General features: G+C 36.4%; 1 protein-coding gene across 1 annotated transcript in view; it reads right to left on the reverse strand.

Moving 5' to 3' along the window:
- The window catches only part of LOC122538788 (acetylcholine receptor subunit alpha-like 1), a 132,472-nt gene that overhangs the window by 83,579 nt on the left and 23,547 nt on the right, over window positions 1-25,346 (reverse strand). The window contains exon 2 of the mRNA XM_043673156.1: window positions 16,703-16,818. Coding sequence (XP_043529091.1) covers window positions 16,703-16,818 — 116 coding nt within the window. The remainder of the gene's footprint in view (window positions 1-16,702; window positions 16,819-25,346) is intronic.

The following is a 25,346-nucleotide window of genomic DNA, read 5'->3' on the forward strand; positions in this document are numbered from 1 at the left end:
GGCCCTAGGTTTAAATGCGCGAGAGGGAATTAGGAAACTCGCGAAGGTACACACATGTGCGCAACGTTCCCAGAGACGTATTGATTTTCACCGGCATGAATTATTCCCGGCCGCAATTAGCCAAGTCTCGCCGATTCGACAAAAATTCCGCGCACGATTCACCCGGCCGGCCCGTCTAAATCAATTATACCGCGTCGAGGAATTTCAAAAGAACGTAAATAACGCGCGAAACTGTTCTTTAACGAAACAGTTTTCAATCCACGTGCGCTACGGTGGGCGCAATTTTCGCATCGACGACATTTTTCCATTCTCGAAGTTTCGCTATTCAAATATTGTTACAAGCGAAATTCCGTCGAGAATTGTGTTTTGAAATTGTCCATTTATTTAGCGATTCGAAATGAATGGTTTATTCGATTGAAATTAATCTCGATGGAAATACACCGGCGTATTTTTTTTCTGCGGTTTTTTATGCAAATTTGCGTTTCCGTGAAGACAAACTGGAAAAGTAGGTACCGCATATTTAGAACTTTGATTAAATATCACTGTATTTTGAATATTTTGAATATTTTATATATTTTCTGTCTTGTTTTCACGAAAAATCGACAGTTTAATAAAAAAAAAAAACAGTGTAATAAAAATATACAATAAATGTGAAACAAAATAAAATGATAAACTGAATGCGTGCATTCGAATCGTTGCAAAGTAAATTGTGAACTATTCCCTGTACTGTTCTTTTTCACAGATTAGCTCATGCGCCGAATATTACCGTTGGATTTCAATATTCCATCGGTAAACGTACAATTACAAGTAACGCTGTAATATTATTACGATAATGTTAACACAAAATTGACGCGGAGTGAAATATCACGCACAGATTCACTCTCTGAGAGTTAAAACTCATTTCGCGGCGAAGGGAAACGAAAGGTCGAAACAACTCTCGTTGTTATCTCTATTGCGAGAGATTTCGCACGCGTGAAAAGATTTTAAAAATTCTCCGCGCGATGATATCTTGCGGGATGAAGGAAATGAAATGCCAAAATGCGCGATTCGACTGTGAAAAATAACGTGGCACGTTGAAACGATCACCAAACCGATAAACCACCCTGCTCGGGCAACGGTGAGCCGTCATTGGCAGAATATATTCGCTCGATTACACCGTGCATGGCGCGGAGTCGATTCAATTGCGCTGAAGCAATTAACACTTTTGGCTGCCGCGAGTGCCACGCGAGGTGTACTCATTAAATTAAACGACCGAAATTTCCTCAGGAAGCTACGAGCCGGTCGTTGTTTCACGAGCTCGTCGTTAGTCTCGTCGAAAATGGCCACTTCTACCAGCTGTCGAAAAATGTTTATCACACCATGCGGCGATAAATCACGTAATAACCGTTTGAACGATTCGAAAGTTATTCCAACGACAAGAATAGTTTGCTAGTGATTGTGTAAGTCACAAGAGGCAGAAAAAAATAAATGGCAATTATTTGATATTCTTATATTTAGATACGAAGTTTTATTTATTGTTAAATAGACGGACTATAATTAAAATTAATAATATAATCATCGTATTTAGATAGAGAATTAAATATTATTTTTATATCATTGCAATCGTTCAATTACATTCGGAATAATAAATTATGTGTACATTCCAGATGAAAAATTGTTAAACGTGATAGGAAAACAATTGTTCTCCTTCTTCTTCTTATTATTACGTCTGATTATTTTGTTGTTATCCTTATTGTCCTTCCTTCACGATTTATTCTCCAGAGTAGAATCACCGGTTGCGACAGACAGTTACTAACTTTATGGAATCTGCAGACGTTCGACAATTCTAAAAGACGGAGAGTCGTTCCCTCGAGTCCCCGGTTCTTAAATCCCGATCGATTTCTCGGCGACAAGAGAAAGTAGATTAATAAAAAAATCTCTGGACAGCAGGATCGTTCGTTTGAAAAGGAACGACCCACCCGTTGGCCCGTAAAAATTTCCTATTCCCCTCGACGCGGCGATAAATTACGCGATGGAGAAGCATGCCGATACAAGGAGGAGCCGGTACGAGCTCGTAAAATCGCGACCGCTTGCCGCGACATTCGGGGGAGGAAAAAACGACGCCAATTTGACGGCAGTTGCTCGTTGTCGTCGTCGTCGCCGCGAGGGAAACTACTTTGGATATCGCTTTCGAAACTGCTTGACAAATGCGGCTTGTTAGTCTTCCATGCTGGAAATGGATATCGCTTTCGAGATACCGGTATTTTATTCCACCCTCGTCGAGTGAAAACAAGATTGTCGAGCGTACATTCGCAAGCTTTTTTTTTCACCCGGTTGATTCAACGCTGGTTTCATGCGAATTTACATCCTAAATTCGCGAAAGTATTGTAACGTTGAAGCGCGAAGAATGCTTGGTTACGTTCGATTCGATATTTCAATTAACCATCATGCTTTGACTATCGCGCGACATTTATACGTTTTGTCTCACGGGACCGAACAATTAATTTTTGAGAAATATTATATTATATGGCAAGAAATCTCGATTATCGTTTCCTGAGTGTCCTAGACATTTTAGTATTTAGCGTGAAACGGCGAGTCTTATTAGTTAATTAAATCAATTAATTGTTCGTATTGAATCAAAGTTCTACTGTAATTCAATAAGAGTGCAATAAAAACGCGTTATTTTATTCTATAGTATTATCTATTATCTGCTATGATATTATTGGTATTATATTATTTAAATTCTTTTTATCAATGATATTCACTGATGTTAAAATTAACGTTTCCACGTGGGTTGGATATTTTTATTGTCAAACTTCGTGCAAAATATTTTATAAAATTACGAACGGCTAATTATAGATATTGATTTCTTTTGAAACTGTTCGCCTTTCATAAAGTTACGTCCTAAAATACAATGGAGCAGTAAACAGAAAAATTTTATTTTATCTGCTTGCTGTTGCATTATATTTTATTAATGCACTATTCTCTCGACTTCAGGTCTTCCCCGTATTATAATATTCTGTCTACAATATAATATTCTTTGTTTACAAAGTCAAAATTTCTGGAGCATTTAATTAATTTTTACCTTTCGCATCTAAAGACAAAATATCTCGCCACAGAATATCGTTCGTGGCTTGTACCAGAAAACTAAAATCACAACGAAATTACGAAAACAAAAACTGTCTTCCCCTAACTCTTCACAACATCGTGTAACGCGAAATTATTCGCATTTTGAAAATTTAATTTTGTACACTCAATACGCTATTCAGAAAATATCAAACGATTTGTTGAGACCTAATTACTAGTTCCCAGACCTTAAATCAAAATAACTAGTTACAATTAATTCATAATTAATTCTCTCTTCCAAGTCTCTCGAAAGGATTAACATTGCTAATTGTTAGTATTCACAAATTTCTTAAAAACCACAGCTGGCATTTATAATTAATTTGTATCGAGTACTTGGCAATGACTATCAACAATTTATCTCTAAGTTCTAATTATAAGTATGTAAACACAAAATATGTATCATAGTTGTATATATTCGTGTAATCTTTAAGAGAAAAAGCATGTGAATTTCTTTCTGTACTGCTAGTATGCACAGCAATGTGCATGCTGCTAATAAGCCGGTAGCGGGTTTTATAGCGTAATAAAAAAAAAAAAAAAACATTGCTAATCCCTTTCATGAAAATATAATACAATATTTTTAGTAAAAGTGGAGGAACTAAAAAAAAAAACCAAGATGGCGGAAAGAAGATGAGAAAATCACAAACAGCGCGTTTTAATTAAGGTCGGTGGTATATACAAAAGGAAAAAAAGAGTCATTGAGTCTTTCTTTTTTTTTAATGATATACTGCCTGAACAAAAAGTCCAAAAGAAATCGATACAGCAAGCGATGCGTTAATTACGGTTCACAGTATCTACGTTTAAAAATAGCGTAACTGCGAGCGTAAACGAGATTCGATAGGTACTTGTCGTTGCTAGAACGAACCTAACCTAAACCCTTTTCGCCTGGCGACTGCCTCGCCTCGGCTCGTTTCTACCTCGCGCTATGTATATCGAAAAGCCATCGGCCTCGAAGGAGCAAAGCTCGCCTTTCCGCGTAGAACCGAAATTGCGCTCGGTCTAGAACGACGAACAACCCTTGTCGAGTTGTCGTGTAACCCTTTAAACTTACGGATATCTGGAAATTTGCGTATTTCCGCGGCGGCTGGTCCCAGCAGTTCGTTGAATTTCCGATGGATCCGCGGAAAGTGAAGGAATTCACAGTCGCTGACACAGAACCCGATGCACACGAAGATTGCCGGCTTATTCCGCCGTCTGGAAGTACGTGAATGGCACGAGGAAACCTGACAGAACACGTTCGATCGGCTCTTACCGCGCGTAGCCAACGAGATTTCCTCGCACTAGGCGTGTTTCGCACTTCACGACGTAGAGCGACGGTCGATAATCGATAGTTGATCGACCGATCGATAACTTCCCCCTTCACACTCGATGAAAAATTGACACGACACACCGACCGGTCGGTAAAACATTAATAAGAAATTACTGTTGTAATTTCTCGTGGTAACGAGAACGTGCGCGGGTCCTGTCGAAACGTGTTCTATGATCTACGAAGTCGAAAATAAGACTGGAAGGGCAAAGAGATTAGCTACGTGCCGCTGCTCGCCGACTGTGCTGCGCCACACCAGTTTGTTTGTTTATATGGACGTTTCGGCCAACAGTCGTTCATACAACGTAGTTATTCAAGGTAATCTTCCATTCAATGTGTATAAATTCCTGTCCGTCATGTTTCGAACAGCTCTCGGATTTTAGAATACGTACTGATGATACAATATATAGATAATACAGGGTGTCTACTGAGAAACTAAAGAGTTTGGAAAAGTCATAACTTATTCATTTTCAGTCTTTTTTATTTTCCTTTTTCGTAGGATTTTGTTTTATTTTAGATGATAGAAAATTTAAAAAACACGCGTTTGCAAAAGTTATTTTTGTTTTATATCATTATACCACCCTGTACAACTTAACACTTTACCGACCGTAAATAGTAGTCGATTAATAGGCTAACTGGTCGGTAAAACATTAATAACATTAGTCGAGGCAATAAAAAGTAAATGTTATAATAAAAAGTATATGGCACCAAAAATAAGATTCTTAATAGTATAATTAGTATTTCAGTTTTATATTCATCAACACATTCGCCAAATAATTATTAGTTATTGCAAATGTGATTGAACCAATTGCAGCATTCTTTCGATGAATTTTTTTAAAGATTTTTTATTGAATTTCGTAATTATTCCTATAAATCTTCTTTTGGACTTTGGACACTAGAATTTCAGATTTCCGATAGGATTTCAAGCCCATGATTGTGAGCCATCGCATAATTTTAACGTTATTATTAATTTCCAATCCTTTTACGTATTTAGCATATTTTTGCATTATTTTTAATGTCGTTCAACGAACAATACGACAGTTCTAATAATCTTTCAACTAGTATCAATTTTTATTAAAAAGTAATTGTATTATTATTATCATTATTACGCTTGTTATCTGATTTTGATGACGCGTTACATGTACTTTCAAATTTAATCAATATAATCGTGATAGTTGTATTTTATTGTATCTAATGTTGAGGAAATTTCAAAATATATAATTTATGTATATACGTAAGAGTTCTTTTACAGCAAGTGTTCAGAAACTCGTGCTTTCGCGAAGCTGCTGTATTTTAAATCTACGGTTTATTGAGAAATTGGAAAGTTGCCAGTGAAAGTTTGACATCAATTTTCGTGAGAGTATAAACTTTCGAAACGAGATTATCCAAAATTGCCTTTAAATGTCCAAAAATTATGGAACTTGGATCGCGTTCTTAGTTCCAATACCGGCATGGTTATACGAATAGAAGAATAATGGAAATTACATGGACACAATATCTGCAAACTTTCTATAACCAGTATTTACGAGAGTCGGTTATTTCAATTCCATATCTGAAAACTAATATTATTATAAATGGAATGCAGGTTTCTACGCATTCAACGGCCATTCTAACTTTAAAAAAGTTGAAACATAAAATTGAAAGTCGTATTTACATACCTTACCAAAATTGGAACTTGTTATCCAGCAATTCTTATTTCATGGCAAAAATTCACAAAACTTTATCTATTTCTACGCTATTAGATTACAAATTCAGGTATACCGATTCAGTTTTCTTGGCGAATTTAAAATTTTGGCAAGTAAAGTACTAAATGCTTCGAGCGCTTAAAAACGGAACGTTTTTCCACGGTAAGAGACGACAGTGATTTGAAAAAAAGAAAAAAATGGAGAAAGAGAAGAATTTTAATCGAGGAAGTAGAAGAAGATCGTCGCTAGGGTTAGAATCGCGTCGGAGTGTTCATTGAAAAGGCTTACAATCGGTCGTGAAAGCACTTGGACGCGCGAAATACAACAGCCACTACCAACAATGCCGAAATTGTTAGAATAAATGCGGCCAATTTCCGACATTTGTTTCTTTAGAAGTTGGAAGGGTCGATGGTTATTCGCGCTTAACCAATCATCGCGTTAAACGTCATAGCGAGACATTCGTTTCCTTTGAGATTACAGGAATGAAATTGAGAGGGATTAGAGATAAGAAATAGCTGAAATGATGGTGCTTTGTAATCCTACTGTCGTCTATGGATCACTTTCGACACTCAATCAAACTAACTTGAGGAAAATGTGAGAGAATCATTGGTAGAATTTTACGTTAATGCAATTTCTGAAGCGTTAATTTTTTGCTTTCCTCATCTTTTCAATTTGATTTGTCTTTTTTGTATCAAATTGACGAAATGATGAATATTAATATCTACAATGAAAAGATAAATAGATTAAATTTTTATAACTGCGCATAAGAGTCACACAAATCTTATTCAATTTTCTCTTTTTCTAGTTTTTGTCTAACGTTTTGGGTTTTTACTTGTTACATTGGTATATTTTTGAAAAAGTAATAAAGAAAACTAATGTTATTTACAACTCAATTTCGTTATGAAAAATATCAAAAATATTTTAGAACGTCGCGTTTGTATCTTTACTCTTGTCCTGAAATATATAACATTTTCTGAGAAAACAAGAACTGGAGAGAAATACTGAAAACAATTTCACTGAGCACAGATTGCTTTGACTGTCTGAAAAGCGTATAAATAGTAATTAAGAAGCAAAGTAGTTGAATATGATATATCGGAATAAATTTCAAAAAATGTTGGGAAAAGGCATCAACTCTTTTTCTCCAGCATCGTTGCGTTTTCTCTTCCTAATACTTCGTAACGAAAGCATAGTAATTTAGTTTTTCAAATAATACAATTTATATTAATATATTCGTAGAAATACCATATTTTTATATGATGTTTTTCACATCTCTCTTTATGTATATATACTACACCTTCGCACAGAAGTTTTAGGATAGCAATTATTATACTTCTTCCAAAATTGAAAAATAATTGGATAGTTCGTTTAATTTGACAACTTGCACGATAGAAAAGATTATTCTATTCAATATTATTCTAACACATAATTGATATTAATAGCTTTACATGTAGCATATTAATTATTATATATGTGTAGTACATTAATAATTTTATTAAAAAATCAACAATAATATCTTAAAATTTTTGAACGAAAGCCTTCATTTTTCGGAGCAAAGGGAATAAAAATATTATTTGTTGAAACGAGAACGATAACTAAAACTTGCAGAATTATAACAAAAGTAATCTCTCAATCTTAACAATTAGCAAAGAAAAAAACATTGAATGGTTTCGATATATATTCAGAATTAACACCGACCAAATATCAACATTCATCTTCACAAAATTTTTTCACTTTTCGTGTGACGATGAACTTTCGAACAATTTCAATCAATACGCGATACGTCATCGACCCAGATGACCGAATCGATTATTCCCCTTTCACGTTGCAAACGCTTTTCAACGAACAAGTATCGCAAACTTTCTTACGTCGGCGCGTACTCGCTTCAAAAGCCTGCAACAATGCGCAACGACGAAACGGAACAAGTTCCTGTTACGTAATTTCAGCGAAACTCCATTTCTTCCGCGTTATAATTATTGAACAATCGCTATCGTACACAAGCAGCGTGAAAACTTTGCTGTCTGAGCTGCCCGCTCTCGATTAAATTCGCAGCCGTACCGCAGGCAACGATAAAGCGAACAAAGGAGGGAAGAAACATGAAAGAAGTTCCCACCTCGAATTAAAAATTTCCGTTTTCTGGCCGGTGTTGTTCCTCGGGAATCAACTGTTCGTTTCGAGGTATATATCGCGAATAATCACTGAATCTTGTAGAAGCCGCGTTCTCTGTCGTTGAAGCACAAACGGCCCACAAAGGGCGAAGAAACGACGGAAAGCTTGTCGGAATTGTATCTCTATCTAAATATCATCGGGGCAATTTTCACGATGGCGGCGTCTCCTTTGGCCGCCAACGATGCCGGAACAAAACGACTGCCGAGGATCGAGATCCACCCGACCTTGATAAAATCGAGCACCAAAGTTGGCAAAGTGTATCGGAAGCCGATTTTCATAAGAACCGCGATACGCCTCGCGGAGAAAGGCGTATTCACCAGGCAACAGAACTTTCCACTTTGCGTTGCAGCCCTTTTGCTCCCTTTTGGCCACCCAACGAATTCCAATTAATCCTTTCACCTCGTTGCAATTGGCTTTCCCTGCGTTCCGTTTCGTCTCTGTCGGGGAAAAAAAGAGAAATTTTCCCGCCGAAGGAAAGTTGTTATCTTGGAAATCTATACAGTCGTGACACCGTAATCTCCGTTCAATTTCAGTGGAATTCGCTGTATAATTTTGTTGCTGAATGATCTCTGATTGCGATTGTAATGGATACGTGTTCTAGCGAATTCGTAAGAATTTATATGGCGTGTCTTTTGCATTTTTCTCAATCTCCAGTAGATGAGACAATATTAGAAAAAAAGAAATTAATTAGCTTACTTTATTAAAAAACTGAAACGTGAAATTGTACGTACAATCACTCACAAAGTCGCTCGTCTGCTCGATGAAGAATTCTCAATATTTCAAGTTGTCGTAGTTTCGTAAGAAGAAATCACGCGTCAATTTAAAACAGCGATAACTTTTCGCTATTTATGTGTGCATTTTGAAATATCACAATGCAAAGTTGATATTAAGAGCTATTGAATTTCTTCAGACACAAAGATTCTTGATAACCAATTAATTTTGTTGCGTAGATAATTCTGTATCGTGAACATTTACTTTCAGAGTTTCTCATGGAATAAATGGAAATCTAAAGATGACAAAGAATAACGTATTATAAACATGTATATATATATTTGTTTCGTATCAAAGTAAAAGAAAGAATATTGATGTATGTACGTATTTGCCACGCTTCTCGTTCGTATTCTCGTTACAACTTTTTAACGAAGCATTTGCAAATTTTCTGCTACACGTTAGTTTTATTTTTACCCATGAAACACACCTGTGTATTTTACGTACAATGGCAACAATAACCTTAAGCTGAATTTTATGATTTTTGTCACTGCGGTTTCGTACCGCTCGTAACATGCGTCAACGGACGCTATATTTACAGGTGGCCAATAAAGCTGTAATCGCGTCGTGAACGTGAAACAAAATACAAAACAAGAAACGAGAAAAAATCTCTACATATTTTTTATAGTAACGAAACAAAAGAAAAGAAGAAAAAGAAAAGAACAAAAAATGCTGGTGCATTTGTCAAGGATTTACAGTCAACAGACGATTGTGGATTATAAAGACGAAGACTTCGGCGCTTTAATACGAGGTCAACTAGATTGTACCGTAAGTAACAATATTTCAACACCAATATACTCGGTTCAATAATGATCGATAATTTCGTAGATTCATAAGAATTCTTATTCTTCGCAAAATCGTATCGATCGTTAGCATTTGAACTTCACTGACGCAAGTTTCGTTAGTTATAAAATATCATTGAATTGTTCATCGAGCGTTCACGAACATTCTCGCCAATCCTCGATAAAAGACATTTCATTCAGACAGAGAGAAACAAAGGTGTCATCAACGATCGAACCTAACAATCAGGTGGGACTAAAACATTCATCCGCCTCGGTGCCGGCAACGTACACACGACTGTTTACGTACTTCGGCATCGGCGAACTTCCGAAAGAAGTCGGGAGAGTGGGGGGTTCGACTTCCTTTGCCGTCTCTCCAACAATGGCAAACAATTCCCCGCGACTGATAAAGGACAGCCACTTCGCTTGGCAGACGATCCTGGCCGACGGCGGCGTACTTTTCCCTGTCGGTGTGTTATGTACGTCCCGCTTGCCGACTAGATGCCGAGAAAAAGAGGCGCGAGATCTATTGACGCGGACAAACGACTAGTGTGGCCGAGCCAAGGGGAAAGAATACCCGACGAAAAACCAACAGGCTGCCAGCCAGTTGCTCGCCGAATCAGGTTTGCACCTGATTTCTTGCATCCTCTATCCGGTACGCTATGGATCGAGATGATGAAAGCAAAGAAGATTTTTTTCGGGGGATGATTTTGGTGAATGTACGTGTGAATAAAGGGTAGTCTGCAAAATTTTACCTATCGTTGGTAGTTCTAGCTAGAAATGTTACGAAAAGCGATGCTTTGGGTATTTTGAACTTTTTGGAATTCTTTTGATACAAAGATTTATGATGTATAAGATAATAAAAATCACAGAGAAGATATTAATAAGCTGAATGAAATGCAAAACAAATAATTAATAATAGATTGTCTCAGTTATTCGTATCCAAGTTAGACTAATTAGGTAGTTCAAGCGCGCTGTTTTTAAGAAACGTTCAATATTTTTTCATGTTACAGTCGACAATATATATTTGCAAGTGTCTAGTAAATTAAGGGCAGAAAAAGCAAAGAGTTTTCTCTCAAAATTAAAAAAAATACCCACCTATCTAAAATCGTACAACTGAAGTCGTTGGTAGTTCTAGCTAGAAATGTTATGAAAAGCGATGCTTTGGGTATTTTGAACTTTTTGGAAATCTTTTGATACAAAGATTTATGATGTATAAGATAATAAAAATCACAGAGAAGGTATTTTAAAATTGAGCAAGGTATCTGAAAGTTGGCGGATGCGTGAAATTAATAAGCTGAATGAAATGCAAAACAAATAATTAATAATAGATTCTCAGTTATTTGTATCCAAGTTAGACTAATTAGGTAGTTCAAGCGCGCTGTTTTTGAGAAACGTTCAATATTTTTTCATGTTACAGTCGACAATATATTTGCAAGTGTCTAGTAAATTAAGGACAGAAAAAGCAAAGAGTTTTCTCTCAAAATTAAAAAAAATATCCACCTATCTAAAATCGTACAACTGAAGTTGTTGGTTGGTAGTTCTAGCTAGAAATGTTACGAAAAGCGATGCTTTGGGTATTTTGAACTTTTTGGAAATCTTTTGATACAAAGATTTATGGTGTATAAGATAATAAAAATCACAGAGAAGGTATTTTAAAATTGAGCAAGGTATCTGAAAGTTGGCGGATGCGCGAAATTAATAAGCTGAATGAAATGCAAAACAAATAATTAATAATAGATTGTCTCAGTTATTCGTATCCAAGTTAGACTAATTAGGTAGTTCAAGCGCGCTGTTTTTGAGAAACGTTCAATATTTTTTCATGTTATAGTCGACAATATATACTTGCAAGTGTCTAGTAAATTAAGGACAGAAAAAGCAAAGAGTTTTCTCTCAAAATTAAAAAAAATACCCACCTATCTAAAACCGCACAATCTGATATCCAAAGTGGAATGAAGTGTGGCAATTCACTAAACACGTTAAAATCTCCTATAAATGCATAATGCATTCTATTGATAAATACCTAATTGCAAGTGTCTGCTGAAATATCGACATTCGACGAAAATTAAAGAAAAAAAAAAAAAAAAAACGTTCCAACTACGTTTTATCCGAAATCGTGATAAAAAAGAGAAAGAAACCACGCTCGCGAAAGGGTAACACACCACCGCTGAGACAGTAATTCGCCAATTTCCTCTGTTCCCTCTGTCGCTGAGCTCACGAAAACGAAACGCGAATGAAAAACAGAGTAAAAGGGAGGAACGTTCGGAGATAAAAGTGTCTGTCAGACGTTGAATCGCGCGGAACAGGGAGGAGAGGCCTAAAGAGGGAGAAAACTCGCGAGAAGTGGTATGTCAATATGGATCGACTGCCGTTTCGCGATTCGGATTTCGTCGTCAACAGGCGAACGAATGAAATTCGTCTGCTTTGAAATTCCAAACTTCGCCGGGCAAACGGGGAGAGATATCTCAGCAGACGCGCGACGGTCAAAGTGACGCGCGTCCCTCGCAACGATCCTGAATTTCTCTCAGCTTCGCCCATTCTCCTCCTCCGCCCGGCGTATAGTAACAGAAGAGGAAAATCGTGTTTCGTTTGCGTCTCTGGTAGAGCCTCTTACCATTGTTCTCATCTACGGACACTCGATCTTCGGTACTTGGATTGACTCACTCGGTCGAGTTATCCGAGTACTTGGCTGTACTTATATTTGCATATGGAGAATCCATGGGAATGCAGGCAAATTTAACAAATTCAACGTTTTTCTACAAATCTTGTCGTTGGTCATGTTGCACTATGCACCAATTGAAATTTTCTTAATTTTATATTTGTTTATATATTATATATTATAGTCGTTTATTTCTATATTATATACTATAGTCATATTACAGTCGTTTATAGTTATATATTATGTATTATATTCTGATATATTGCGAGGAAACGTGACGAAATTGTGTACTATGAATTTTCGTTTCCTGAGAAATGCTAAAACTTGATATTCCTACTTTTACCTGCGGATCCTTCGCGTATTTCGCGAGAAATAAAGATGGCGGCCAAGGCTCTCGCCTGTGGGCCCTACTTTCCGCAGAGTTTCAACTAACTTTCGGGAGTTCCTCCGGGATCAAAGATTATAGATAGGAAGTAAAACGTAAAAGTGTTTCGGTTTCCGGTGCTACGTGTAACAAGTACAAAAGTGAAAAGTGATTGAAGCTATCGAATGAGTGATAATTGATATAAAACGATTCAAAACACCGAGCAAATAAATAACAATGAATCTATAAGTGAAGCAGAGAAATAAATATTGATTTATGTATATAAACGAACAAATTCTTTGCTATAGAAAAGAGTATATACAATATAAATATTTATTGCACTTAAAGATGTGAAAGTTGCCAGAAGAGTCCAATACACATTAACATTAATAAGTATATTCTTCATACAATTGTGCTGGCCCTAGAGAAGCAATCAAAAATGACTGATTCTGGAACGCGTAGCTCATACATTAAGAAGATTTCAAGATTATTTATAAGCAGCGATGAATGCAAATGACATCAATGAGAGGAAGTTTAAAAAACTTTGCAAAAGATTGAAATAATTGAAATTAACGCTGAACCTACCAAAGTATTTCAAAATGATCAATTTACAACTTCCTATGGAAATTTTATATATTCATAATAGTATATTTTTTGATTTTTAATAAAATATATTAATAGAAGCTTGTGTTTCTCATTGTATACTATTAATTTTTTCCTATACCCTGCACTTTAATTTCTTTGCTACAAATGTTACTTTAGTCGTCGATAGTTTTTAGTATTAAGTATCACAGAGAACAAGGAAGAGAATGAAGATTCTAAGGATTTGAAAAATGAAGAAAGAGAAGAAGTGAACGTATCGAGAGACGAATATGATCTGAACAAAAATCGAAAAGAACGAAAATGAAGTGTGAAGAAGGAAAAAAAAAAACGCTAAATGAATGATACAGTCCTTTTACAATCAAGAGTATAGAAGTTTTCTTATTGTATTTTTCACGAGTGATAACAGCATACTCTGACACTTGATTCAAATATCTGATATTATTTTTTTTTTTTTTTTTTGCCGAGAAGTCATTATAGATTGTCGCAGATTTTTTTAAATCACTAAATGTACCTCTGTGATGAATCGCAGACAATTTTCGCTCATGCCACAATAAGAAATAATTGAACCACAACGAGGTCATACTGTACGCATTTAATAACGTCGTTACCAACTACAGAAAGCAACAACTTAATTATATCACGCACGATACCCTAGCCCGGATAGCCGAAATCCGGATAATCAAGATCTCGGTTAATTGAAACCGCAGATAATCGAACCAATCAAGGCTGACTGTATTATTAAATTCGTTCCCTTCTCTTCAATCTGTAGTCAAGCGTATAATGAAACAATAATAAAAGCCCGGTTATCTGAATAATCATGAAACGAAACTCTCTCTAATCCGAACGCTGAAGTTCAAGTTCCGACTCTCGACTATTCAATTATGGCTCGGATGCTCGAGTACACGGTTTTTAGACCGGAATTTGAATCACAACGAGTACCGACTCCGAATGGCACGGACACCGCTCACCCGGCAGATCGTTTTTCCAGAGGGGACGACTGATTCTTGCGCGGATTTCGGCGGCATAAGGTCCTACGACCTCTCCCGGCCGCTCCTGGGGATCGTTTCGCGAATCAGGGACGTGCCACGGTTCGTTAAGTTCAAACGTGGGATTGCCACTCGGGAACAACGGCCACGGGAAACGCGGTCGTACATTTAATTTCAACCGTGTCAAGGAACGAAACCGCGCGGCGAGTTTTCTGCAACTGCGTCAAACAGAATTTATTTTCTTTTTTTTTTCCCCCCCTTTTCTTTCTTTCTTTCTTTCTTTCTCGTGCAATCTATTTCTTTGACACCCAGCGCCTCCTTTCGCGCGGTTAATTTAACGAGCCGGCATTTCTTAGACGCGAAGTTTACTCTGTGTTTAAAATGTTCTTTGGCACGAACGTGCACCGAAGTTAACTACCAAGCGATTGGTACAGATGAAAATTCGCGAAAATACAAGTTTCTCAATCCCACGTGGTTATTATTTTTTTTTAATAATATCAATCGAATTTCGACCACTTAGATTTCGACGTACTGCAAAGCAATTTCGCTTGGAAATGGAATCGTTTAATGGGAAAGTGGTGTAAGTTGATTATTTAACTGTTTAATTTAAAACATCGTTGTATCTCCGACGATTAATCTTCATTCTTCATTCTGCAAAAGCTACGTGAGGGATGTAACAGAGATGTAACAGTTTTTGATACATATTTCGCAGAACTTCCTCTTTATTCCTCATTATCCAGAAATTAACTTTCTCGGCTTACATCGTTTTTGCATTAAACGGCTCGATTATTACGAGGTTGGGCCGAGAAGTTTTGTCTTAATTTAAGTGAAAAATGAAGACACATCTTTACCAAGCAACAATAAAATTGGACCACTGTTTTTAAAATTGCATACCTGTTTTCTCACATAATTATCAGTTACTGCAGTACAATTACAATTACTGCCAACGCAATTTGTTTATGAGGAAAATAAACTTTTTCTCGAAAAACGCATTTTCTCTGAAATGTTGATATTTCTTTAATTTTACAAACAGTTTTTTAAAAATCACCGTCAATAATTTTGGGAAAAAAGATTTCTTCGCGAACGGATTACAAAACCTAGTGCAACGAAACGTACTGCAATAGGTGTAACTATAATCATGTGTAATTTTAAAAGCAAAGAATGAAAGTTTATTTTTATGTACATTTCTCTCCCAATCGCTACTGAATAAATTTTGATTCAAGAATCTACTGACTAAAAAGAATCTGATTTTTCTTCACAAACACAGGTATAACTTTTTCATAAAAGCAGGTATAGCTACAATGAGGATGGATCTCGTTACACCAGAAAGCATGTAAGGAAAAATTCCATATGCATGCACTGTCATTCCTCTAGCTATGATCCAGCGCGTAACCTCATCTTTTATGTATCGTGTCTGAAAATACTTTGAAGATAATCAGGAACACATTGAAAGTTCCCTGTGAAAGAAACATTTAGAAAAAGAAAGACAAATATCTTCAATTGATGCGCGTTTGATATGCATTTGTTCCCGCCTGCGACAGTACGAAAGAAAAAATATGTTACTACTATTCAAAAAAACGACGATGGCTTTCTGGAAACTTGAGAAAAGATAATTTAACGGGGGGAAAAAATGATAAACTAAACAATATCGTTTGAAACTAAATAACCTTGTATTGATATATATCTTTTGTATCGGCAAAAATAAAATATTGAGACGAGCGAATAATAAATGCAGTATTAAAATTGATTAAGATTTGACATGTACATGTGATAGAAGAACTAAAACAAGAACCAAGAAAGCAAGACGATGACTGGATATGTATGGATGCTCAACATTTGCCGACGAATTTCAAGTTTCGTTAAAACAATTTTGTTTCAACGTATAATACACGTTTTTGTAATAAAACAGTCGACAAGACAACGATCACGTTGGCATTCGGCAAACTTTAAGCTTTGAATCGACGCAACGAATCTAATAAATATTATTTAAAAGCACGAAACTTTATTATTACGTGCTCGTGAAATCATCTATTTCGTCTAATAATCATACTGCGGATCTTTACATAATATTACATTTAAAGAAATCTAGACTAAAATTCGTCTCTGCTATTGAACATTATGCCATAAATATTCTACTTTTGATTTACGTTGCATTTTTACAAATACATAAAAATCCGCTTGCTAATGATATTCATAGGAATGAAAAAAGAATTGACGTTTAATAACGTTCAATCGTCTAAATTATGATTAGGAGTGTACTGGCAGAAAGCGTCGTTGTACTCACTTGTTCCACCCAAACGTTCGTCGTCATGATCTGGTTCTTCAGGTTCTGAAACAGAAAGCAGAAAGAACGGAGTTGAAGATCGGGTTTCCACGAGCATTTCACATTCTCGAGAGTTTCTATAAGTAAGATTTATCGAGTTTCGAAGATGGGCGAGAGACGAAGGGAGGAGAAATTAGCCTCTCAGCCGTCGAAGTGCCCAACAAATCATCTTACGTACGGTGTGCGCGCAGTTTCGATTTCCCAGAGCTGAGAGCGTCGAAATTTTTCGCAAACTTTTCCTAACTATGACCGACAAAGCCAACTCCAATTCTGAATGACCACGATAATCAAGTTAGCTATCGTTCGTCGGTTTACATGACGTACATACACAAGTCTCAGATATCTGAATGTCTTGACGATCGATTCCCATGAAAAATTGAAAAATGAAAATATATTTCGTTCGTTTCATTCGCATTGTTTTAATTCTTAATTACTTTTTCTTGTATTTTTTATATTTATATATAACATAATAGATATTGTACAAATTTATTATTTTTCTAAATTATTACATTATAACTGAATATACACGACATTGCCAATTACTTAGCTTTCATCTCACGTCGGAAATATGTAACAGAAATGCAATGTCATTCGAACAGCGGAATCAAAAAGCTCTGTCAGTGCAGTTACTTTCATCACTTCAATTCCATTCACTTTGTTTATAATCAAAACGCTACCATCAATTAATTATTCTTCGCCTCGTGTCAAAACTATCTAGCAAAAATGCAAGTCCATCCGAACAAAAGGACTTCTATTCTACACTTTTATTTACCTTTCACTTGCAATTAGATAATTACTTGATCTCCCGAAATCAAAATCAAAAGTCGCTGTTATTATTTATTTTAGCTCCTCTTTATCATCACTCATTTTTAAATTTTCAGATTTACTGTTTTTATAATTACTTATTTCAGACTCTTTTTTTTTTCAAATTTTCACTCGTAATCAACTCTGCAGCATTGTAAATTGTATAATGTTTATTCTCCGCCAGAGAATTTAAAAAATATATATCGGACAGAGAAGCAATTCTATCGAAAGAAGGGGATCAAAGGGCTCAGGAAATCGACGCTCGATCTTTCTCCTCTTGAAAAGACCAGCGTCGTTAAGAATGTGCCGCTGGCAAATCCCTTGATCCAGCAATTAGATTCCTGTTTTCGACAAAACCCTTGTTCCCTTTCCCCATTCGGGGCCACGAGCGCGAGGATTTAGCGAAGACACCAACGCGCGGATTTGCCGCGCTTCTGACCGCCCCTTCCTCCTTTTCCTCGTGTTTTTCTCGGGAAAAACTGCAGTATAGGGAGGGAAATAAGAAAGGGGGAACGGAGATAAGCCGCGTGGCGTCGCGTGGCGTGGCGTGGCGTGACGTGACAAAACCTACGACCGTTTTCACAAAGAGACGAGAATTATGGTTCCAACGGGAACGCTGTCACGTGGATTAGAAGAGGGCCGGCGGTGCCAACGCCTGGCGGAATTACACGCGGTGATTCGTACGCCTTTGTCCTCGGCTCCCATTCTCGTAGGATATAAAAATCTTTGCCCGGCGCAAGGAATTATACTCCGAGTTGTTCCGAGCGTAATTTCGCGACAAATTGACGAGAGAACCTCTCGCGGACACGTAATCAACGCGTTTTTAATTTCTGTTATTTTTCAGCGCGCGAAAAGCTTGTTTCACGCGAGGTGTAAATGTCATTGATTTGGCATTTAATAAAAACCGACACGTCGGGATTTACACTGGAAGCGATTCGATCGTGCTATTGCGAATACTACTCCATAATTTTGTCTCCATTTCTTTTTTCATTCATTTAATGATTTGCACAAACGTTTCAACTCTTTTTGAGATAAGTATAAAATCTTATTTTTAAATTGTGTTTATTCGATTTTCTCAAAAAGAAGTCTCTTTTTTTTACTTTCTCATAAAGAAACATCATTATTGTGACATGTCCCACATAAACAGAAATAAATGAATAACCAAGCAAAAATACGCGAATATTCATTTATCAAAAATTATATATATATATGTGTGTGAAACCTCTAATAATTACACATATAGCAACCGTTTAGAATATACTTAGATATACAAACAAGATTGATAAAAATCCTTCGCGACAGTAAAACGAGTTACGAATAACAATTCAAAACTACTTTGTCACGGGACATTTCGTACGTGTAGAATAATTCATCTGTACAACGCAAGGGAAATATCGAATATTTGTGTGTCAGTACGTGCATGCAAAATGTGAAAAAAACTAATGAAAAAGAACGTTTGTTACGGTCCAGCTGTCCAGTCTGAATGTGCAATCTGAACAAACAATTCGCTGAAATAAAACCATTGTCTTCGCAGGTGATACAGAACAGCGAGAAGTTAAGAATACGAATTTTAAATGGAATTTGTATAATACAAATTCCACACACAAACACACATTTAAAATCGTAAAGACGCCAATTAAAAGTCGATTCTTTCTCGTTTTGTTCTCGACCTGGGTAATCCGGTCAGAGACGCGAACACCGGACGCAGCTGTCAGGCGTGATCGCGATCGTCGTTATAAATCGTTTTTTATACGCCAACGATCTGCTTCGAATTACAGCAGGGAAATTGTTATTCCGTTCGGGGGCCGACATACGGGCCAACTGTCTGCGTGCCGCAATTATGCAACGTAAATGAATTCGCCGTGTTGCCTCGCGCGCGAACGCGGTTTATCTCGCGTGCTGTTTAAAGCGTTTTAAGAAAATTTGCGATATTAACGTGGAAATATGAGACTTGAATATTTCCAGCGCTTCGCGGACGCGGCAAGTTGGTCTCAGCCGCCGTCCGAGCCTTTGTTACCGAGTGATATACGGTTAACAATTTGTTTAAAGACGCTGAGAGTGTTTTTCGTTTTGAAAGCGGAAACCAAGGGGCAGGCAAGATGAAGATGAAATTTACGCGAAAGATCCTTATAACGTTGGGGTGAAGTACACTGGCGCTGAAAAATATGTGGACACTTACTTAACTCTTTGGGGGGGCATGAGGTTTCACAAACCAAGAAACAAAAAGAAAAACAGTGTTTCGAGTTGCGCGGAGATTTTCTTTTAATAAAAAATACGAGGTATAATATGTAAAATACAAGAGGGAAGTAAAGTATATGAAAATGGGATTATTTTGAGCAAAATGACCAAAACTAAAAGATAGATTAAAAGTAACAGTAATTGACAAGTAAAAGAAAATAATTAGTAATAAAAATAGATAACTTGTTAAAAAGATTGAATGCCTGAGAAAGAAAATATCAAATCTTCAATAATTCATCACGCACCCCATCAATAATAATTAAAATGAGACAGGAAACACGATTATACATATACTGCGTATTTTTTATTATTATTGACGAGATACCTGATGAATTACTGGCGAATTATTACACTTGTTAAAAATTTAATATACTTTTCTTCCAGGTAAATATAAAAATCAATTATTAATGAGTTAACAAATATCCTACTTTTTCAATAGATTAATATACACGTACATGATGGGATATTTCTCGATCCACTTTAAAAAATTAAAATTACTATTTATTTTTTTATACGACCTCAATAATGAATCTTCAAAGTATCGTTGAATTCTTACTAGACTATAAATTTTTATGCATTTACAGAGTATTTAAAAATGTCAAACCGTATAAAACGCATATAGTGTACAAATATTCAGAATTATTCATTTATAATTGAATTGAAATAACGATGTATATCATTGTATATCATATTTTGTATCACAGATTTCATAAAAATGGCAAGTATATCCACATATTTTTAAACGTCAGTGCGCGTCTGAGCGCGAGCGGCCTCGTTTCCCTCATTTGTTTCACTTGCCAAGCACTGTTGCAGCGCAAGTTGCACGAAGGGTCAAATAATAACTTTGAATTGCTTTTGAGTATTTGAATAAATTAACACTTGAAACAAAGGTATCGAGGAGATGATTACGGTAGAACCTCGTTTATACGAACAAACTGATGTTCAACTTCGGAACTTCTACTCTCGAGACTACGGTCAAGCGCAACTTCAATATGCGAACGTTGCATCCTTGCAGAAAAGAAAATTCATCGACTGTTAACTGCATTTGGCGAGTATGCTCGTTATGTGAAAAAGAAACACCGTTTAAATGAAAGTTTTTAGCGAAAACTGGAAAATATCCGTAAATTTCAGAATATCTTTAGGCGTTTTAGAATATTTTGAAGCTGCAATGAAATTAAAATAAAGAAACTTTTGATTGACAAACTTGTACAGAGTGAATTGATGAATGATACTGTAACATGCAAAACTGCAATTCGCTGGAATTTATTTTGATACGAAGTGTTTAAAATATTTGTTTAACTTTTCCTGGAAATATTCAAATTGTTACATGCTATTTGTTTGATAGATATGGACGTCATAAGCTTTTGCTATTCCAATTAGAATTTAAAAAAAAACATTTGTGAATTTAAGACATTTCGAAATATTTTAAGACTGCAGCAAACTGAAAAGGATAAAATAATTCACTTAAAAAAAAAAAAAAAATATAAATTACTAACATCGCAATGCGTAAAATTTCAATAGTTTGAAATATAGTAGAATATTTCAAATATTTGTTTGGTCAGGAACAATTCTTTTGACAATTAAACAAAACAACTTAGACTTGACAATTTAGCACCAAAAGGGGAAGAAATTAAATTTTGTTTCCTTATATTTTCCTCTATGACATCGTATTGATATTTTAGCTTCTTCGAATAGTATCATTTAAATTGTCGTATCATCATAATTCTAATCACAATACATTTACTCCCTATTTGACAAGTATTCTCGTCATTCCTTAATCTCACCTACACAGTCAACAAAATCAATTAAACGATTTATTGAAACGAAACACCTTTCAAACATTTTTGTTGAATTTCTTTCCTCATCTTTCGCTTAAAATTTTCCCAGATCAAATTGAATAAACATTCCGTTTAAAGAGAGGAAATGCCTTGCTCCGCGCTGGATTTTATCTCCCGAAAAAAATCGCAATGCGTGTGGAAACGACGCGCGGTACGTTTTAGGACTTATCTGAAATGTCTGCCCCGCAAACCGCGTTCACCTGGCGAACGAACCCGGTTCATTGGGTGACGATCACGAACGCGCGCACCAGTTTACGTGTAACCCGGTTTAATGTTATGGAAATTGGATGTCGAAAGAAAACAGAAGGGTCGAATGGAGGAAGAGTACGAGAAGAGATGCCGTGTCTTCACCGCCGCCCCTTTCTTCTTCCCCTCTGTCGCCAGCAATTTCACTTTCCCCCCGGGTCTCGGACCGTCGAGCCTCTCCTAAACCCCTTATCAACCGTTCCACCCCCCTCGTTCTCTCCCCTTTCGATCGTCGTATCCGCCGCTATCTATTTACCAGTTTACGTGGCACCAGCCGTATTTAGACGGCGGCAGAAACACGCGTGCGAGGAATTTCCGTCGGATGTGTACGTTTAACGACACCTCGGAGAAATTTTTGAGCAAGCGAAACGGGAAGACGTGGGAGGGTGGGATCCACCATCTTACCAGGGATCCTTTACTTTCTCTGTCGAGCTGCGCTCGAGCCCAAAGGGGGAGGGAAATTTTCAAGCGGCCGCCGGATGCTTGAATTTTCTTCGTGCACCGAGTACAGGAATTATGCACCGGGACGTGAATAATGCATTCCTCCCGGCACAACGAACGAGGTCGGCGAGGACTTGGTCACCGGGAGGAAATATTCAGAATGGGCGTGGTACAGTTCGCTGTCTTTGCTCGTGAATGGGAACCTACCCGCCGATCGTCAGGCATGCTCGATGGTTTTATTACCTCGGCGCAAGAGGACGTGAAAGATCCACGAACGCATTGGACAGTTAACGTATATACTTGTAGACGGTGAAAATAAGTCGTTTTTCTTCGCCGTTGGAATCCTAGTCACGATCATGCGACGCGTTTCTTTCCGACTGGGTTAACCATCCGGCTGTGGGCGATTTTTATTTATTCCGTGATACTAGTTTGTCGCATTGAATTACGATAAACCTACAGAATCTGTAAGTTTCGCGGAATAGGTATGAAAGGGAGTGAAAAGTCAGGTGTCTAATGTCACATGTATTTTCCAATTATTCGAATAAAAAACTCAACCAACTCAAATGTGATTCAAAATGAATTTAATTTTTAATTCAGAATTAAATTTTTACCGTATTTAATTGTATTTCAATTAAACTGATTGAAAATTATAAATTGGTCATTTTGACCATTTTCATTTCAGTTCTAGTGTATAAATAAAATGTACTACATTCCCTGAATAATCGATCAAACTTAATGAAAGTAAATACATCTTTCTACGTACCAATAGTTATAAACACACAATACTAATAACAAATAATTACACTACAAATACCAATATTACAGTGTATGTGTATATATAACAATAACATTGATGAAATTGTTTTTGGACATAGCTTCAAATATATATATATCAATGACACTACATTGTTATTAATAATACTAAATATTATAACAGATATAATATTATAATACTGTGAATATAAGTATGTAATATATATAAGTAAATATAAGCTATTGCATTAAAGCAATATAAGCTAATATATAATAATATAATAATATATATATATAATATAAATATAATATTATAATACTGTAAATATTATAACTAACGAAACTAACTATATAATATAGCATTAGTACTAGAAAATAGTACTAGAAAATTGCTCCTCACCGCGAAATAACATAACCCATACAAAATGACTTCTCACAACCTACAACTTATCTCTCTCACAAGAAGAAAATTTCGAGTATTATTCCAAAAGACATTTATCGGCGCTTGTAATATAGTCAAGCCAGGCGACAGTTGGGCGACGAAAGCGCGTTTCGAGGCAGCTCGAAAGCAGCGCAAGCGTGAGCACGAAATTGAACATGGATTTATTTACATTCGGTGGGGTATCTTTCGACCCTTTGACAAATCGAGCCTTATCGGCTGGAACGGGGAACGTAAGTTCGCCGCTTTTCCAAGGATCACCGGCGGAAGAACGCTATGAGAATTCCTTGTAACGTCAACGGTGGCACGTGTGTCGGTGTGTCTTGGAAACGGAATCGTGATACGAATCGCAGACGAGAAGAGAGAAAAACGCGTCGTCGTCTAGATAAAAGAAGGTGGAAGAAGAAGGAAAGGTGCAGAGGCATCCTTGATGTTCAGCCGACGTGGAAACCTACCGGCTCTTGTGGCAATTTGTCCCGAGGAATTCCATCGACACCACTTTCCTGCTTAAAATGGCAGACGAAACACGGCCAATAGATCGTTCGCAAGAGCTCTCCTCCACGCGTAAACTGAAATTTCTTTTTCTTCGGAAGCAAACGAGAAAGAAACGAAGGAATTTTATTTCACCCATCTTCCCTTTGGTGTGTCCTTTTCCTTTTTGTTCCTCCCAGCCAATCCTCTCGCTCTTGGTTCCTTCATCGACGAAATAAGAAACGCCAAAAAATGCAAACGTTTTTCCTTTTTTTTTTTTTTTTTTTGTCGATAGAATTACGCAGGCAACTCATCAAAGTATCCGCGTAATGGGGTAAATATTTTCTGAACGATCGCGAGGAGGAGAGATTCTACGAGGCGGGCACATAAACGAGGTTCCCTCGCGAATATTACCACGGAAAGATGAAAAAGAAGAAGGCGACCTGGCGGAGGACAAGCCGCGAGGGGCGTTCCCCGGCTGTTTTCTGGAAATTAGGGGAAGATGAATAAGAACAAGAAGCGCGTAATACGTCAAACGGATTCTCTCCACGTTTATGGAACCGTCGTTCGATCTTGATTAACCTTTTTTTTTTTTTGCGTTCTACGGACGAGACATCTCGTCGCGCAATATCGTGCAATATCGTGTCTTGCGACGAACTATCTTTTCATTGAAACTATTTTTTAAAGAAACAACTGACACGGATGAAAATCGATTAATAAAAGAAAGGAAAAGACGCGTCGGACAGACTTTCTTTTTTTTTTTTTTTCTTTTCTCGTGAAAAGCTTTGCTCGATCTTTATTAACTTGTTGAACGAAATATATCTCATAGTTGTGCAATATCTCACGGCTCTATGTCGACACTTCGGACATATTTTGCGTATCTTTTCCATTAGATCTTTCGTGATATTTCGTCCAACGACATGGATAAAATTCGCAAGACGTTTATGAATATGAAAGAGATTACGTTCCGTCCTCTGTAATCAGAATTTGAATTACTTATGAGAAGAAGCTTATTAAACTTTACAGAAGGCCTTTCGGGCTTCTAACTCTGACTAGAATGCATTTTATTTTTGTTGCACACGTTTCGATGAGACCAAGTTTCAATATTTAATATAAATATAATATAACATAAATTGGAAATCACTGTACCGTACGTTTTAAAAGTTTCAATATTTAATAAATATAAATATAATATATGATGTAATATAAATTGGAATCACTGTACCATACATTTTAAAAGTTTCAATATTTAATATAAATATAATATAATATAAATTGGAAATCACTGTACCAAACGTTTTAAAAGTTTTAATATTTAATAAATATAAATATAATATATGATATAATATAAATTGGAATCACTGTACCGTATATT

Source organism: Frieseomelitta varia, unplaced genomic scaffold (genome assembly GCF_011392965.1).
Source record: "Frieseomelitta varia isolate USP_RPSP 00005682 unplaced genomic scaffold, Fvar_1.2 scaffold_177, whole genome shotgun sequence".
Taxonomy (NCBI): Eukaryota; Metazoa; Arthropoda; class Insecta; order Hymenoptera; family Apidae; genus Frieseomelitta; species Frieseomelitta varia.